Source organism: Oncorhynchus kisutch, linkage group LG27 (genome assembly GCF_002021735.2).
Source record: "Oncorhynchus kisutch isolate 150728-3 linkage group LG27, Okis_V2, whole genome shotgun sequence".
NCBI lineage: Eukaryota > Metazoa > Chordata > Actinopteri > Salmoniformes > Salmonidae > Oncorhynchus > Oncorhynchus kisutch.
Window position 1 is genome coordinate 31,363,230 of NC_034200.2, and position 18,720 is coordinate 31,381,949.

The window sequence follows — 18,720 nt, forward strand, 5'->3', positions numbered from 1 at the left end:
TTCTTATTTTATTTCTTACCTAGAAATAACACAATACCTCATAATGACAAAGTGAAAACATGTTTTTAGAAATGTTTGCCAACTTATTGAAAATTAAATACAGAAATATACAATTTACATACAGTGCCGTGACAAATGATTTGCTCCTTTTCTGGTCCCCTATTGTTGCATATTTTTGATACTGAATGTTATCTGATCTTCAACCAAAACCTAATATTAGATAAAGGCAACGTGAGTTTACAAAAAACTAAATATACTTACTTGATTTATTTAATTAACAAGAGTACACAACACCCTTATGTGAAAAAGTAATTCCCCTTTTTACACTCAATAACTGGTTGTGCCTCCTTTAGCTGCAATGACTGCAACCAAATGCTTCCTGTAGTTGTTGATCAGTCTCTGACGTCGCTGTGGAGGAACTTTGGCCCACTCTGACATGCAAAATTGCTTTAACTCAGCGACATTTGTTGGTTTTCAAGCATGAACTGCAAGTCCTGCCACAACATCTCAATTAAGATTAAGACTGGACTTTGACTAGGTCATTCCAAAACTTCAAATTTGTTGCTTTTTAACCATTTTCATGTAGACTTGATTGTGTGTTTTGGATCATTGTCTTACTGCATGACCCAGCTGCACTTCAGCTCACAGACGGATGGCCTGACATTTTCCTGTAGAATTCTCTGATACAAAGCAGAATTCATGGTTCCTTCTATTAAGGCAAGTCATCCAGGTCATGAGACAGCAAAGCATCCCCAAACCATCACACTACCACCACCATGCTGACAGTTGGTATGAGGTTCTTACTGTGGAATGCAGTGTTTGGTTTTTGCCAGACATGAATTACAAAAACATAATTCCACTTTGACATTATGGGGTATTGTATGTAGGCCAGTGACAAAACGTCTCAATTTAATCCATTTTTAAATTCAGGCTGTAACACAACAAAATGTGGAAAAAGTCAAGGGGTGTGAATCCTTTCTGAAGGTGCTTTAAACAAAACCTTGCAGAGAGCATATCTAACTGACAGTCTCTTAGAAACAAATATAAACTATTGCAAACAAAGATTGAAAACAACCAATATTGGCACAAGATGGAGATAATGTTGGAACATAACTAACAAACTAACGAGAATGTACACTTAATCCAGCATAAACTAATGTATATAATTTATTACACAAGAGACAGAATTCACAAATTCTACAGCACAACGGCAGAGTCAAGTCTTAAATGTGAAACTAACAATGACTCAATAATCCGTGCCTTTTAATCCGTCTGTCTGCATATGGTTCAGTGAGATACCGGATGGGTTGGACGATACATTTCTCATCAATCATCTTGAAAAAACGTATACTTAAACTGGAAATCAACAAATCCTCCATCTTTAAAGGTCAAATGCTTTATTTCTTTAGAAATGTAAAAACAGATATCTCTAGTTTAAACTGACAGATTTTGCTGGGGATTTTTTTGCTATGTAATTTAGATTGATGCACCGGTGCGTCAATCAACTCTAGGAGGATAAATGATTATCTAAATGTTGAAAGTGCGTGGGTGACAAAGAGAAACAAAATGGTGCAGTTTGAGGTCATGTGGAAGGGTGATACTGGCGCTGTGGGTGTGAACACGTGGGTCTGGGCAGGGGTGATGTTGTGGATGTTTGTGTGCATCTGTATGTTGTCGTTTGTATGTGGATGTTTTGTATTGTAATTTTTAAAATAATTACAAAAATAATAATAATGTTTATTATATTTCAAAGTACAGTCAAACCAAATGTATTCCTTTACTCCACTATTTGACAAGAGTGGAAATAGACCTAACAAATCTATAGAATAGGCCTACCTAATATTATGACATTAATTGGACTAACAATATGCTGTCCAGGAACAACTGACTCAGCAGATGTAGTGTGATGAAGGAATAACAATACATTGGAAATATCTTACCTCTATTGAGCTGGAAAACCTTGATGAGGAGTTGCTCTTCACACGTCCCACAGGTCCTGCACTATGAGCCAAGCTGGCAAACAGTCCCAAGGAAATTATTTAAGTACCATGTTTTAGATCAGGGATCCTCAACTAGATTCAGCCACGGGCCAATTTATTTTCTTGAGTGAATGGTTAATTAAGGGGCCAGACCATAATTATAAATAAATTAAACTGCAAATTGACCGGAAGAAGTCCCGACATATACAACATTTCACTAAAACATAATCATTGCAAACCTTGCTTTCATTTGTATATGATCACATAGGCCTAATGTAGATTATATTTCTCTATAGGCCTACTGTAGATTATATTTCTCTATTAGGCCTACTGTAGATTATATTTCTCTATTAGGCCTACTGTAGGTTATATTTCTCTATTAGGCCTAATGTAGATTATATTTCTCTATAGGCCTACTGTAGATTATATTTCTCTATTAGGCCTACTGTAGATTATATTTCTCTATTAGGCCTACTGTAGATTATATTTCTCTATTAGGCCTACTGTAGGTTATATTTCTCTATTAGGCCTACTGTAGATTATATTTCTCTATTAGGCCTACTGTAGGTTATATTTCTCTATTAGGCCTACTGTAGATTATATTTCTCTATAGGCCTACTGTAGATTATATTTCTCTATTAGGCCTACTGTAGGTTATATTGCTCTATTAGGCCTACTGTAGGTTATATTTCTCTATTAGGTCTACTGTAGATTATATTTCTCTATTAGGTCTACTGTAGATTATATTTCTCTATTAGGCCTACTGTAGATTATATTTCTCTATTAGGCCTACTGTAGGTTATATTTCTCTATTAGGTCTACTGTAGATTATATTTCTCTATAGGCCTACTGTAGATTATATTTCTCTATTAGGCCTACTGTAGGTTATATTTCTCTATTAGGTCTACTGTAGATTATATTTCTTTATTAGGCCTACTGTAGATTATATTTCTCTATTAGGCCTACTGTCGTTTATATTTCTCTATTAGGCCTACTGTAGATTATATTTCTCTATTAGGCCTACTGTAAGATTATATTTCTCTATTATGCCTACTGTAGGTTATATTTCTCTATTAGGCCTACTGTAGATTATATTTCTCTATTAGGCCTACTGTAGGTTATATTTCTCTATTAGGCCTACTGTAGATTATATTTCTCTATTAGGCCTACTGTAGGTTATATTTCTCTATTAGGCCTACTGTAGATTATATTTCTCTATTAGGCCTACTGTAGATTATATTTCTCTATTAGGCCTACTGTAGGTTATATTTCTCTATTAGGCCTATTGTAGATTATATTTCTCTATTAGGCCTACTGTAGATTATATTTCTCTATTAGGCCTACTGTAGATTATATTTCTCTATTTTAAAATATTTTTTTTTACCTTTATTTTACTAGGCAAGTCAGTTAAGAACAAATTCTTATTTTCAATGACGGCCTAGGAACAGTGGGTTAACTGCCTGTTCAGGGGCAGAACGACAGATGTGTACCTTGTCAGCTCGGGGATTTGAACTTGCGGTTCCTAGTCCAACACTCTAACCACTAGGCTACCCTGTGGGTTATATTTCTCTATTTGGCCTACTGTATGTTATATTTCTCTATTAGGCCTACTGTAGGTTATATTTCTCTATTAGGCCTACTGTAGATTATATTTCTCTATTAGGCCTACTGTAGGTTATATTTCTCTATTTGGCCTACTGTAGATTATATTTCTCTATTAGGCCTAATGTAGATTATATTTCTCTATTAGGCCTACTGTAGATTATATTTCTCTATTCTCTATTAGGCCTTTTTTTTTAAGTTACTGTGGTAAGTGAGTTTTGTTATGAGCTTTTCCAAGAGCAAGCTTTTCCAAGAGCAAGCAAACAGTCCACTTTGACATTGATTTAATTTAGCATACTGTTAACGCTGACTTGAAAAAGAAATTCATAAACACACTCCCCTAAATACTATGCTCCATGGTCAGTGAAGCTATCAGCTGATCGGTGAGGATTTTCTTGCTGGCAGCAGGTAGAGCATTGCTGACAGCAGGTAGAGCATTGATGACAGCAGGTAGAGCATTGCTGACAGCAGGTAGAGCATTGCTGACAGCAGGAAGAGCATTGATGACAGCAGGTAGAGCATTGCTGACAGCAGGTAGAGCATTGATGACAGCAGGTAGAGCATTGCTGACAGCAGGTAGAGCATTGATGACAGCAGGTAGAGCATTGCTGACAGCAGGTAGAGCATTGATGACAGCAGGTAGAGCATTGCTGACAGCAGGAAGAGCATTGATGACAGCAGGTAGAGCATTGATGACAGCAGGTAGAGCATTGCTGACAGCAGGTAGAGCATTGATGACAGCAGGTAGAGCATTGCTGACAGCAGGAAGAGCATTGATGACAGCAGGTAGAGCATTGCTGACAGCAGGTAGAGCATTGATGACAGCAGGTAGAGCATTGCTGACAGCAGGTAGAGCATTGATGACAGCAGGTAGAGCATTGCTGACAGCAGGAAGAGCATTGATGACAGCAGGTAGAGCATTGCTGACAGCAGGTAGAGCATTGATGACAGCAGGTAGAGCATTGCTGACAGCAGGAAGAGCATTGATGACAGCAGGTAGAGCATTGCTGACAGCAGGTAGAGCATTGATGACAGCAGGTAGAGCATTGCTGACAAAAATAAATTGTCCAGCCACTGGTACAAGTAGCGCATGAAAGGCGCCATTGAACATCCTACTGCAACACATGCAACCTGCAGAGGGCAGTGTAATACAGCAACATGAAATACATGTCCTTGCTAATAGTGACACATATAGTGCCTTGCGAAAGTATTCGGCCCCCTTGAACTTTGTGACCTTTTGCCACATTTCAGGCTTCAAACATAAAGATATAAAACTGTATTTTTTTGTGAAGAATCAACAACAAGTGGGACACAATCATGATGTGGAACGACATTTATTGGATATTTCAAACTTTTTTAACAAATCAAAAACTGAAAAATTGGGCGTGCAAAATTATTCAGCCCCCTTAAGTTAATACTTTGTAGCGCCACCTTTTGCTGCGATTACAGCTGTAAGTCGCTTGGGGTATGTCTCTATCAGTTTTGCACATCGAGAGACTGAAATTATTTCCCATTCCTCCTTGCAAAACAGCTCGAGCTCAGTGAGGTTGGATGGAGAGCATTTGTGAACAGCAGTTTTCAGTTCTTTCCACAGATTCTCGATTGGATTCAGGTCTGGACTTTGACTTGGCCATTCTAACACCTGGATATGTTTATTTTTGAACCATTCCATTGTAGATTTTGCTTTATGTTTTGGATCATTGTCTTGTTGGAAGACAAATCTCCGTCCCAGTCTCAGGTCTTTTGCAGACTCCATCAGGTTTTCTTCCAGAATGGTCCTGTATTTGGCTCCATCCATCTTCCCATCAATTTTAACCATCTTCCCTGTCCCTGCTGAAGAAAAGCAGGCCCAAACCATGATGCTGCCACCACCATGTCTGACAGTGGGGATGGTGTGTTCAGGGTGATGGGCTGTGTTGCTTTTACGCCAAACATAACGTTTTGCATTGTTGCCAAAAAGTTCAATTTTGGTTTCATCTGACCAGAGCACCTTCTTCCACATGTTTGGTGTGTCTCCCAGGTGGCTTGTGGCAAACTTTAAACAACACTTTTTATGGATATCTTTAAGAAATGGCTTTCTTCTTGCCACTCTTCCATAAAGGCCAGATTTGTGCAATATACGACTGATTGTTGTCCTATGGACAGAGTCTCCCACCTCAGCTGTAGATCTCTGCAGTTCATCCAGAGTGATCATGGGCCTCTTGGCTGCATCTCTGATCAGTCTTCTCCTTGTATGAGCTGAAAGTTTAGAGGGACGGCCAGGTCTTGGTAGATTTGCAGTGGTCTGATACTCCTTCCATTTCAATATTATCGCTTGCACAGTGCTCCTTGGGATGTTTAAAGCTTGGGAAATCTTTTTGTATCCAAATCCGGCTTTAAACTTCTTCACAACAGTATCTCGGACCTGTCTTGTTCTTCATGATGCTCTCTGCGCTTTTAACGGACCTCTGAGACTATCACAGTGCAGGCGCATTTATACGGAGACTTAATTACACACAGGTGGATTGTATTTATCATCATTAGTCATTTAGGTCAACATTGGATCATTCAGAGATCCTCACTGAACTTCTGGAGTGAGTTTGCTGCACTGAAAGTAAAGAGGCTGAATAATTTTGCACGCCCAATGTTTCAGTTTTTGATTTGTTAAAAAAGTTTGGAATATCCAATAAATGTCGTTCCACTTCATGATTGTGTCCCACTTGTTGTTGATTCTTCACAAAAAAATACAGTTTTATATCTTTATGTTTGAAGCCTGAAATGTGGCAAAAGGTCGCAAAGTTCAAGGGGGCTGAATACTTTCGCAAGGCACTGTATATACTACTGTATTGTATCTTGGAAAACACAAGAAAGATATGCAATAATCTTATCAATAAATAAAGGATACAATTAGAGAAAGTATGTTTTGGAATATTATGGTTGAACTTTTTTTAATGCTATACATTTTCTTTTGGTTATGATTAGGAATATATATCTTGCCATCGCACATTCATGTTCATTGTCTTTCAAAAGTTATTTCATACAACACAGATTGCTATCCTTGGTCCTGGAACTTACCTGTATGAGCCCAGTCACATGCCCTTTCAGGGACCCTCCATTTTTTTCTGGTTTGCTGAATGATATTGCCGGCGGCAAGCATGCCCCCACAGCTCACAGTATTGGTTACAATAAGAAACCTGCTGTTGAAAAACAGCTTCCAGTAACCTGTAATATTGACAAGAAACTCTCTGCTCGAATGAGGAATCATGATTATTATTCCAAACTACGGTTATCCAGTAAGTGGTCCACTAGGATAAATGTTCGATGTTATTGATGTACAGTACCAGTCAAAAGTTTGGACACACCTACTCATTTTACCTTTATTTAACTAGGCACGTCAGTTAAGAACAAATTCTTATTTTCAATTACAGCATAGGAACAGTGGGTTAACTGCCTGTTCAGGGGGAGAACAACAGATTTTTACCTTGGGGATTTGATCTTGCAACCTTTCGGTTACTAGTCCAACACTCTAAACACTAGGCTACCTGCCACCCCTCATTCAAGGGTTTTTCTTATTTTTCTTATTTTCTACATTGTAGAAAGCTAGTGAAGACATCAACACTATGAAATAACACATATGGAATCATGTAGTAAACAAAAAGTGTTAAACAAATCTAAATATATTTGAGATTCTTTAAAGTAGCCACCCTTTGCCTTGATGACAGCTTTGCACACTCTTGGCATTCTCTTTGGCTTCAAAGCAGCTTCCCCTAACTCATCTAGGGTTTATACATAGCATTGGTGTCAAATGCATAATAGCGAGGAGTTTGAGGACATCATACTCCCCAATGCTGCACAAAAAACATTCCAGCTGAAGCACAAGATCCCTCATAATTTATGTGGAATTCTGATTAATCAAAGTAGTATGATAGAAAAGTGACTTGACAAATTAAATCTCTAAATACATTGAATTGTTTTGACATACTGTAACCTTCTAAGAATAGGTTACAGGGGAGGCTGGTGGGAGGAGTTATAGGAGGAAGGGCTCATCGTAATGCCTGCAAGGGAATTCATGGAACGGAGTCAAACACATGTTTTCCATATGTTTGACTCTGCTCCATTTATTCCATTCAAGCCATTACAATGAGCCCATCCTGCTATAATTCCTCCCACCAGCCTCCACTGACAGGCTACTATGTCACCTTCCATAAATCACATTAGAAGCACAATGCATAGAACAGGTGCAAAGGTCATATTTCTGATTCTGATTAGAAAGACACCTATTAGAAAATCCACACTGGGACCATAATCTATAGTGTAAAGATGATATGTTTTTGGATAACCAAACAGCTCAATAAAAATGGTGCATCCATCCAAAACTAGATAGGGTCTACACAACACCAGCATCTTCAGCTTTAGATCAGTGTGTAAGGTCTGTGAGTAGGATATTCAGTCTTCCATTATTTCGTTTTTGATTAAGAAATGCAACCAAAGAAAAATCAGACAGCTTGAAATCTTGTAGCCGTCATACTTTCGATCTTACATTTTTACATCGTGCTCCAATAGACAGACCAAATTTTGTTGAAGGACATGACCCTTAGTCAGCAGTATAACAAGGGAGAACACGTCTCTTTAACAGCACTGAAAGCAGCACAGACAGTCCTATTAAACCCGCCAGGGAAGAGGCTTGCTATGTCACTGGTTTGTCTGTGGTCTCCCCTAGGCAAGACTCAGCGAAGCTATGCAGAACCATGACAACCACAACAAAGCCTTCTACTGTTAGAGCACTCACTCAAAAAGGTATTCATCCCCACAGCGCCTGTCAAAAAATAAATATCTGATCTAATAGGATAAACACTCACATTCAACATAAAACGCAGATTTAATAAAGACCAAGTCCTTTTAAAGTAGTTTACTTTAATTTCGTATTCATTACATCCCCAATATTAATTTACAAAGGCTAGTGAAACTTCATCACTTTATAAAAAAATGGATTGCTATCAGAGAGCTTATTTCACACAGCTCATTCCACAAAGGCTCATTCATTGAGCAATGAAACAGTACATGACGTCCATTTTCTTGATTTTTGAATAATTGTGTAATATTGATTGTTAAACCAGATTTTTTTTAAACCATTGATAGCGTTAAAACATTATTGATACCACAAATGTTTAAGGTAGCATTTACCATCCATATTTAGCAATCAAACACAGAGGCACATGGCAGTATAGTGCAGTGTTGAGACGTAGATGATTTACTCGTCATGGTAACTGTAACTTCTGTGTCGTTTCATCAGAGCCGTACTACAGGCTTCAGGCTTGGACTCCTAAAGGAGAATGTGACAGAGAACAGAAATCAAAGGACTATCTTTCTTATTCCTACAGCACACTCTAGTGCAGTGGTCACCAACCGGTCGATCGCGATCCTAGTCCATCACCAGACACACTGTAGTGCAGTGGTCACCAACCGGTCGATCGCGATCCTAGTCCATCACCAGACACACTCTAGTGCAGTGGTCACCAACCGGTCGATCGCGATCCTAGTCCATCACCAAACACACTGTAGTGCAGTGGTCACCAACCGGTCGATCGCGATCCTAGTCCATCACCAAACACACTGTAGTGCAGTGGTCACCAACTGGTTGATCGCGATCCTAGTCCATCACCAGACACACTCTGGTGCAGTGGTCACCAACTGGTTGATCGCGATCCTAGTCCATCACCAGACACACTCTAGTGCAGTGGTCACCAACCGGTCGATCGTGATCCTAGTCCATCACCAGACACACTGTAGTGCAGTGGTCACCAACCGGTCGATCGCAATCCTAGTCCATCACCAGACACACTCTAGTGCAGTGGTCACCAACTGGTCGATCGCGATCCTAGTCCATCACCAAACACACTGTAGTGCAGTGGTCAGTCACCAACCAGTCGATCGCGATCCTAGTTCATCACCAGACACACTCTAGTGCAGTGGTCACCAACTGGTTGATTGCGATCCTAGTCCATCACCAGACACACTCTGGTGCAGTGGTCACCAACCGGTCGATCGCGATCCTAGTTCATCACCAGACACACTCTAGTGCAGTGGTCACCAACTGGTTGATCGCGATCCTAGTCCATCACCAGACACACTGTAGTGCAGTGGTCACCAACCGGTCGATCGCGATCCTAGTTCATCACCAAACACACTGTAGTGCAGTGGTCACCAACCGGTCGATCGCGATCCTAGTCCATCACCAAACACACTGTAGTGCAGTGGTCACCAACTGGTCGATCGCGATCCTAGTCCATCACCAGACACACTGTAGTGCAGTGGTCACCAACTGGTTGATCGCGATCCTAGTCCATCACCAGACACACTGTAGTGCAGTGGTCACCAACTGGTTGATCGCGATCCTAGTCCATCACCAGACACACTGTAGTGCAGTGGTCACCAACTGGTTGATCGCGATCCTAGTCCATCACCAGACACACTGTAGTGCAGTGGTCACCAACTGGTTGATCGCGATCCTAGTCCATCACCAGACACACTGTAGTGCAGTGGTCACCAACTGGTTGATCGCGATCCTAGTCCATCACCAGACACACTGTAGTGCAGTGGTCACCAACTGGTTGATCGCGATCCTAGTCCATCACCAGACACACTGTAGTGCAGTGGTCACCAACTGGTTGATCGCGATCCTAGTCCATCACCAGACACACTGTAGTGCAGTGGTCACCAACTGGTTGATCGCGATCCTAGTCCATCACCAGACACACTGTAGTGCAGTGGTCACCAACTGGTTGATCGCGATCCTAGTCCATCACCAGACACACTGTAGTGCAGTGGTCACCAACTGGTTGATCGCGATCCTAGTCCATCACCAGACACACTGTAGTGCAGTGGTCACCAACTGGTTGATCGCGATCCTAGTCCATCACCAAACACACTGTAGTGCAGTGGTCACCAACTGGTTGATCGCGATCCTAGTCCATCACCAGACACACTGTAGTGCAGTGGTCACCAACCAGTCGATCGCGATCCTAGTTCATCACCAGACACACTGTAGTGCAGTGGTCACCAACTGGTTGATCGCGATCCTAGTCCATCACCAGACACACTGTAGTGCAGTGGTCACCAACTGGTTAATCGCGATCCTAGTCCATCACCAGACACACTGTAGTGCAGTGGTCACCAACTGGTTGATCGCGATCCTAGTCCATCACCAGACACACTGTAGTGCAGTGGTCACCAACTGGTTGATCGCGATCCTAGTCCATCACCAGACACACTGTAGTGCAGTGGTCACCAACTGGTTGATCGCGATCCTAGTCCATCACCAGACACACTGTAGTGCAGTGGTCACCAACTGGTTGATCGCGATCCTAGTCCATCACCAGACACACTGTAGTGCAGTGGTCACCAACTGGTTGATCGCGATCCTAGTCCATCACCAGACACACTGTAGTGCAGTGGTCACCAACTGGTTGATCGCGATCCTAGTCCATCACCAGACACACTGTAGTGCAGTGGTCACCAACTGGTTGATCGCGATCCTAGTCCATCACCAAACACACTGTAGTGCAGTGGTCACCAACTGGTTGATCGCGATCCTAGTCCATCACCAGACACACTGTAGTGCAGTGGTCACCAACCAGTCGATCGCGATCCTAGTTCATCACCAGACACACTGTAGTGCAGTGGTCACCAACTGGTTGATCGCGATCCTAGTCCATCACCAGACACACTCTAGTGCAGTGGTCACCAACTGGTTGATCGCGATCCTAGTCCATCACCAGACACACTGTAGTGCAGTGGTCACCAACTGGTTGATCGCGATCCTAGTCCATCACCAGACACACTGTAGTGCAGTGGTCACCAACTGGTTGATCGCGATCCTAGTCCATCACCAGACACACTGTAGTGCAGTGGTCACCAACTGGTTGATCGCGATCCTAGTCCATCACCAGACACACTGTAGTGCAGTGGTCACCAACTGGTTGATCGCGATCCTAGTCCATCACCAGACACACTGTAGTGCAGTGGTCACCAACTGGTTGATCGCGATCCTAGTCCATCACCAGACACACTGTAGTGCAGTGGTCACCAACCGGTTGATCGCGATCCTAGTCCATCACCAGACACACTGTAGTGCAGTGGTCACCAACTGGTTGATCGCGATCCTAGTCCATCACCAGACACACTGTAGTGCAGTGGTCACCAACTGGTTGATCGCGATCCTAGTCCATCACCAGACACACTGTAGTGCAGTGGTCACCAACCAGTCGATCGCGATCCTAGTCCATCACCAGACACACTGTAGTGCAGTGGTCACCAACCGGTTGATCGCGATCCTAGTCCATCACCAGACACACTGTAGTGCAGTGGTCACCAACCGGTTGATCGCGATCCTAGTCCATCACCAGACACACTGTAGTGCAGTGGTCACCAACCGGTTGATCGCGATCCTAGTCCATCACCAGACACACTGTAGTGCAGTGGTCACCAACTGGTTGATCGCGATCCTAGTCCATCACCAGACACACTGTAGTGCAGTGGTCACCAACTGGTTGATCGCGATCCTAGTCCATCACCAGACACACTGTAGTGCAGTGGTCACCAACTGGTTGATCGCGATCCTAGTCCATCACCAGACACACTGTAGTGCAGTGGTCACCAACTGGTTGATCGCGATCCTAGTCCATCACCAGACACACTGTAGTGCAGTGGTCACCAACTGGTTGATCGCGATCCTAGTCCATCACCAGACACACTGTAGTGCAGTGGTCACCAACTGGTTGATCGCGATCCTAGTCCATCACCAGACACACTGTAGTGCAGTGGTCACCAACTGGTTGATCGCGATCCTAGTCCATCACCAGACACACTGTAGTGCAGTGGTCACCAACTGGTTGATCGCGATCCTAGTCCATCACCAGACACACTGTAGTGCAGTGGTCACCAACTGGTTGATCGCGATCCTAGTCCATCACCAGACACACTGTAGTGCAGTGGTCACCAACTGGTTGATCGCGATCCTAGTCCATCACCAGACACACTGTAGTGCAGTGGTCACCAACTGGTTGATCGCGATCCTAGTCCATCACCAGACACACTGTAGTGCAGTGGTCACCAACCGGTTGATCGGGATCCTAGTCCATCACCAGACACACTGTAGTGCAGTGGTCACCAACTGGTTGATCGCGATCCTAGTCCATCACCAGACACACTGTAGTGCAGTGGTCACCAACTGGTTGATCGCGATCCTAGTCCATCACCAGACACACTGTAGTGCAGTGGTCACCAACCGGTTGATCGCGATCCTAGTCCATCACCAGACACACTGTAGTGCAGTGGTCACCAACCGGTTGATCGCGATCCTAGTCCATCACCAGACACACTGTAGTGCAGTGGTCACCAACCGGTTGATCGCGATCCTAGTCCATCACCAGACACACTGTAGTGCAGTGGTCACCAACTGGTTGATCGCGATCCTAGTCCATCACCAGACACACTGTAGTGCAGTGGTCACCAACTGGTTGATCGCGATCCTAGTCCATCACCAGACACACTGTAGTGCAGTGGTCACCAACTGGTTGATCGCGATCCTAGTCCATCACCAGACACACTGTAGTGCAGTGGTCACCAACTGGTTGATCGCGATCCTAGTCCATCACCAGACACACTGTAGTGCAGTGGTCACCAACTGGTTGATCGCGATCCTAGTCCATCACCAGACACACTGTAGTGCAGTGGTCACCAACTGGTTGATCGCGATCCTAGTCCATCACCAGACACACTGTAGTGCAGTGGTCACCAACTGGTTGATCGCGATCCTAGTCCATCACCAGACACACTGTAGTGCAGTGGTCACCAACTGGTTGATCGCGATCCTAGTCCATCACCAGACACACTGTAGTGCAGTGGTCACCAACTGGTTGATCGCGATCCTAGTCCATCACCAGACACACTGTAGTGCAGTGGTCACCAACTGGTTGATCGCGATCCTAGTCCATCACCAGACACACTGTAGTGCAGTGGTCACCAACTGGTTGATCGCGATCCTAGTCCATCACCAGACACACTGTAGTGCAGTGGTCACCAACCGGTTGATCGCGATCCTAGTCCATCACCAGACACACTGTAGTGCAGTGGTCACCAACTGGTTGATCGCGATCCTAGTCCATCACCAGACACACTGTAGTGCAGTGGTCACCAACTGGTTGATCGCGATCCTAGTCCATCACCAGACACACTGTAGTGCAGTGGTCACCAACTGGTTGATCGCGATCCTAGTCCATCACCAGACACACTGTAGTGCAGTGGTCACCAACCGGTTGATCGCGATCCTAGTCCATCACCAGACACACTGTAGTGCAGTGGTCACCAACTGGTTGATCGCGATCCTAGTCCATCACCAGACACACTGTAGTGCAGTGGTCACCAACTGGTTGATCGCGATCCTAGTCCATCACCAGACACACTGTAGTGCAGTGGTCACCAACTGGTTGATCGCGATCCTAGTCCATCACCAGACACACTGTAGTGCAGTGGTCACCAACTGGTTGATCGCGATCCTAGTCCATCACCAGACACACTGTAGAAAAGCGATTAAGGCTTGCTGTCCTTTATGTATATTGTTGGTGTTGCATTTGATTCACAAGTCCTGCCCACTGGGCAGGTGAAGTGTTCCCATTTTGAACCATTTAATTTGTCTGAAAAGACAAGCTCCACCTGCCCTGCGGACCAGGAGGTCTGTGGCTAAACTGAGGTCGCATACTGTGCTGGCAAATCGGATAGCTCAAATCACCGTTCCTACAGCTTCCACGACCCTGGCCACAGCGAATTTTGATAGGCTACTAGCCTACATTAGATGTAATAACTTTTAAAACCAGGACCAGAGAGTGACTGTCAAAGAATAAGAAGAATTTTGAGCGAGTTCATGTCTAAGTTTTTAATCAGCACTGTCAACACTGTTTTTATTCAACACAATTACAATACATCAAATGTGCTTATCCCTACTTCCACTTGTGCTGCAGCTGCAATGAATTAGTAGATAAGTGTATCGATAGCCCTGCGTTTTTATTAATATTATTATTATCAGCAGCTCTGTGTCTTTTTTAATATTGAGGAATATTTCACTTTCTCTGGTCATAGGAACAACATTGAGTTTTGCCATCAGGTGAAAGACGGTGTCCCCTCTCTCTGGTCAGTCTCACCGGGGGAAAGAAAGGAGAGCTCAGGGACAGTGAGAGGCGGACCCTCTGCTGCTCTCTCCCTCTGTCTGCTGAGACTAATGCCATGTTCAAAACAACTGGTGTCATGATTTGACCTCATTTTTGACCTCATTTTTTTCCCAGAGTTCCCAGTTGTCTTGAAAGCACCATGACCATCAGATACAGGTCCCATCAGTCCAGTAAAATAAAAAATATAATTATTCCCATTTTTGCTCAGTTGTGCCTTGCAAGTCATACAACAACTGATCTATTTTGTTATCAAAGCTTGGGTTTTGAAATATTATATGGTCTGAGAAGAACAATATTGGCAGGCCAGAGATACTGTATAGCCAATATACTGAGATAATGTAGGCTAATAGGCATACTGCACAAACCGCCTTCCTAGAGAACTGTTTTATTAGGTGAATGTTACATTTGTTAAGTCTGTCTTTAAAAAATCTGGGTGGTAGATCTCCTCTTGCTTTTTGACTGCGAAAGTGATCTTGACTCAGAAAAGGTTTGAAGGAGTAAGGCGTCAAGAAATATCAACTTCATCAGGTACTGACCTACCATCAATGGTACAGTATATGTAAAGGCTATTCTATACGCAGTGGTTTCTATAGACAGGAAAAAAGATGCATAGAAACAAGGAAAGAATAATGGATGGATAAGACATTATACTGTTAATATTGGAATGGTGTTTTTGGCGGGCAAAACGTACCTTGCACATGCTGCAGATCAGAGCGAAGAGTGAAGACATTGCTTTGTCCTGAAGTTCTTCTGTGTGCTCCTGAGAAAAGTTTCCAGATTACTATAACAATCGAGGCAATAAACGTTGTTGAGTGGTAAAATACCTTACTCGTAGCGGTTTGTAATACAGTTAACACAAAGTATTAAATGCAATGCAGACACAAGAAACACAAATATGTTGCCTCAGTGAACTTACCCCATTTATGACAATCCAAGGCACATAGTTGTGGGTTGGCTTCAAGGCACCAGTCTTCACTGCATTCTGATGCATTAGCTGATTCCCCTGGTCTCCTTTCACACAGGTCATGATGCTGTCCCACTTGGTGTTTGGATCATAGAGCTCCACACACTGTCATGGGAAGAGGTGGTCAGAACACTCTTCACTATTTCCAAGTATCCTCATATTTACAATGCCATCCAGTCATATCTCATATTTCCCTCCAGCCATACCCTTACACTATCTTATGTGAGCAGAGCATATCATCAAGCACAAAAACTAATTCCATTCTATATACTTTTTGTTCATATTTCTCTAGGGTATTAGAATAAAAATAGGGAGTGCTGTATATTGTTTGAGATAGGGTCTTTTCGTGGTTTTGTGTAGATAGAAAGAAGGTAAGAGTTAATGTCACTCACCTTCTCGCCTGCTTTAACCACATCAGTGGAGGCCTCCATGCAGTAGATTATCTGGAAGGCGTTACTTCCTGTAACATTCAATATGCAGGTCTGAGGAGAGAGAGAGGGGAAAAACACATGTTTCAGCCCAGTTCAAGCTGGTATTACTTGGTATTTACATGGTAGTAACTAAGAAACTATATGGTGACATTAATACTTTCTGGTACTTTAGTGATGCATCAATGAGTGTAATTGCTAGGCAATTAATCAGTAATTACTGTTCTAATAAATAATAAATAACTACCTGGTAGAATGTAAAATAAAGCATTACCAAAATCTCACCTCGATCATGTTGCCAAGACACTCTTCTTCGCCGTGCTGGCAGGTGAACTGATACTTCTTCCCATCAAAAGATTCCTGTAGTGAAACAAACAGAAATTACTTTGACTAAACACAACATTCCTCAACTCCAATCACTGATAACGACATTCAAGTATTATATCCAAAATCAAAGCAAGAGTCGTGAGATGATAGTCATCGTGTCTAGCCTAGTGTACATACTTCTGCATTTCCATAGGGCACCAGCGTGACACTCATGGCGTCCTGCAGCATGGTCCATGTGGGTAAGAGCTGTGAGGTGAGGAAGTAGCGGCATGCTGGGCACAGACTCTCATAATACAGCTCCACCTGAACTGACTGCTCCAGCGTGTTGGGCTTGGTGGCATTGGTTTCCAGGCACTGCTTCAGAACCTGCCACAACAAAAATAAAGACTCAATTGATAACCTGTTTCTTGTGCTGTGTATTTGTGTTGCCTTTACAGTAAAGCCATACAAGTTAACAAACACACACAGTATGGTTGAATTTTTAGGCCTAAATAGGGTCTATATGTCAAGCAGAATCTGTAGAGACAATTATGGGTGTTGATATTCTATTTTAATATTATTTTTAATGTACAAACATAAATTTTTCTCATTCTCTTCCTCATTCTCTACTGAAGTTAAAGTTGGGCAGTTCCACAGCAACGGAATTATGCTGAGACTCCAATTTATCACTTTAAAATGTATGCCAAACAAAAACCATTTACTTCAAAGTTACACCAACCCCAACTCTATGGACAATGAAAACTTTGAACAAGATACATAACAAAAATCTTGCTGTTTTATTCTGTTACCAAACGTTGTATCTGCACAGTTATTCCTGTAAATGTGTTTTTGTAAAAATGTTCTGTGAAATGTTTTAAAATTAGTCATTGTGCATAGAGTTGTATGGTTTGTTAAACTTTGAAATCAATGGTTTTTGTTTGGTATTTTGTCTTGGCGTTACCAAGGAATTGCCCAGTTGCCTCTTCAGTGGTGATCGGAGATCACTTTCCCCTGACCAATCAAAACACACAAAAACAAATCTAAGACACAGGCTACGAAGATATCGTTCTCACCCGTTGTAACGTGTAGCCCAATTACAGCGATACAACCACAACACACAGTTTAAGTCAATGTGTTACCAAAACATTGCACACATTTAATTACGACAAGAAACTCGTCAAGTTAACTTATCTTACCCCACATTCGATGGCTGAGTCCAAAGAGGTACACCACTGCGATGGAGAATATGAGCAAGACTTGCAATCTACATTTGACCAGATGGTCAAAAGTGTAAACAGAATAATACCCTTCATCTTCCCTTCAGCACAAGACGACAGACACTGGCCACAGTCAGTAAATCTACTCAAAGATATTTAGTGATTCAAAGTATATCACGGTACCCTCTAACTAAGTAAATATATTTTCGATTTTACGATTGGTTCTCAGTCATGTGACCACTAATAGCGTCACTAAACACCGGCAAAGTTTGCGTTACATCGTATCAAATCAAGATTGTCTTGATATTGATTATATTGTCACGATTTGTTATCTACCTGGAGGTATTTGTTTAACTTTGTTTCATCCAACTTTTATTGGTGTTTATTGTGGCAAAGCAGATATTCATTATGATGCTAAATGTATTGTCAGGCACGTATGCCCTGGTTATAATGTATTATAATAGTCTCTTATCCTGACTGTACCCTACTACGTATTTAAAGCCTACCAGACGTTCTGAAAAAAGTTTAAAAGTTGATACTGTACATAGAGACATAACATTTTACAAGCATTATTATAAACCGGGTGGGCTCGCCCTGAATGCTGATTGGCTGAAAACCGTTGTATTTCGGACCATATACCAGGGGTATGACAAAATATATATTTTTACTAGTCTAATTACATTGGTAACCAGTTTTTAATTTAAAAAAAGGCACCTCTGGGGTTTGTGGTATATGGCCAATATTTTTTGGTATACAATGTGGCCAATATACCATGGCTAAGGGCTGTATCCAGGCACTCTGATAAGAACAGCCCTTAGCCTGGTATATTGGCCATATACCACACCTCCTCTGGAGGCTTAATTCTAATACATTTGATAATATATTACAAAGGCTGATGCTCATACATGTACATGCTTATTATTACAAGTTGTAAAGCATGATACCTGCAGGCTTTAACCAGATAGATATTGTTCTTGATAGGCAGTGTTTAGACAGACACCCAATTCAGATTTTTTTATT

At 42.4% G+C, this 18,720-nt stretch overlaps 1 protein-coding gene across 1 annotated transcript; it reads right to left on the reverse strand.

Annotated features, from left to right (window-relative positions):
* Positions 1-8,454: 8,454 nt before the first annotated feature.
* Positions 8,455-17,930, reverse strand: LOC109872122 (gamma-interferon-inducible lysosomal thiol reductase). The gene is made up of 7 exons (XM_020463235.2): positions 17,680-17,930; positions 16,682-16,870; positions 16,463-16,537; positions 16,142-16,231; positions 15,702-15,854; positions 15,477-15,545; positions 8,455-8,883 (listed from the first exon to the last, which is right to left on the reverse strand). The coding sequence occupies exons 1-7, from the start codon at positions 17,794-17,796 to the stop codon at positions 8,812-8,814; spliced, it is 765 nt and encodes a 254-aa protein (XP_020318824.1). The 5' UTR covers positions 17,797-17,930; the 3' UTR covers positions 8,455-8,811.
* Between the last annotated feature and the right edge of the window lie 790 nt (positions 17,931-18,720).

Coding starts and splice junctions, on each gene's coding strand:
- LOC109872122 (XM_020463235.2), bottom strand. CDS start 17,796: ATGAAGGGTATTATTCTGTTTACACTTTTGACCATCTGGTCAAATGTA. Junction 16,871..17,679: donor ACTCAGCCATCGAATGTGGG/GTAAGATAAGTT, acceptor TTGTTGTGGCAG/GTTCTGAAGCAGTGCCTGGA. Junction 8,884..15,476: donor TGATCTGCAGCATGTGCAAG/GTACGTTTTGCC, acceptor ATTCTCCTTTAG/GAGTCCAAGCCTGAAGCCTG.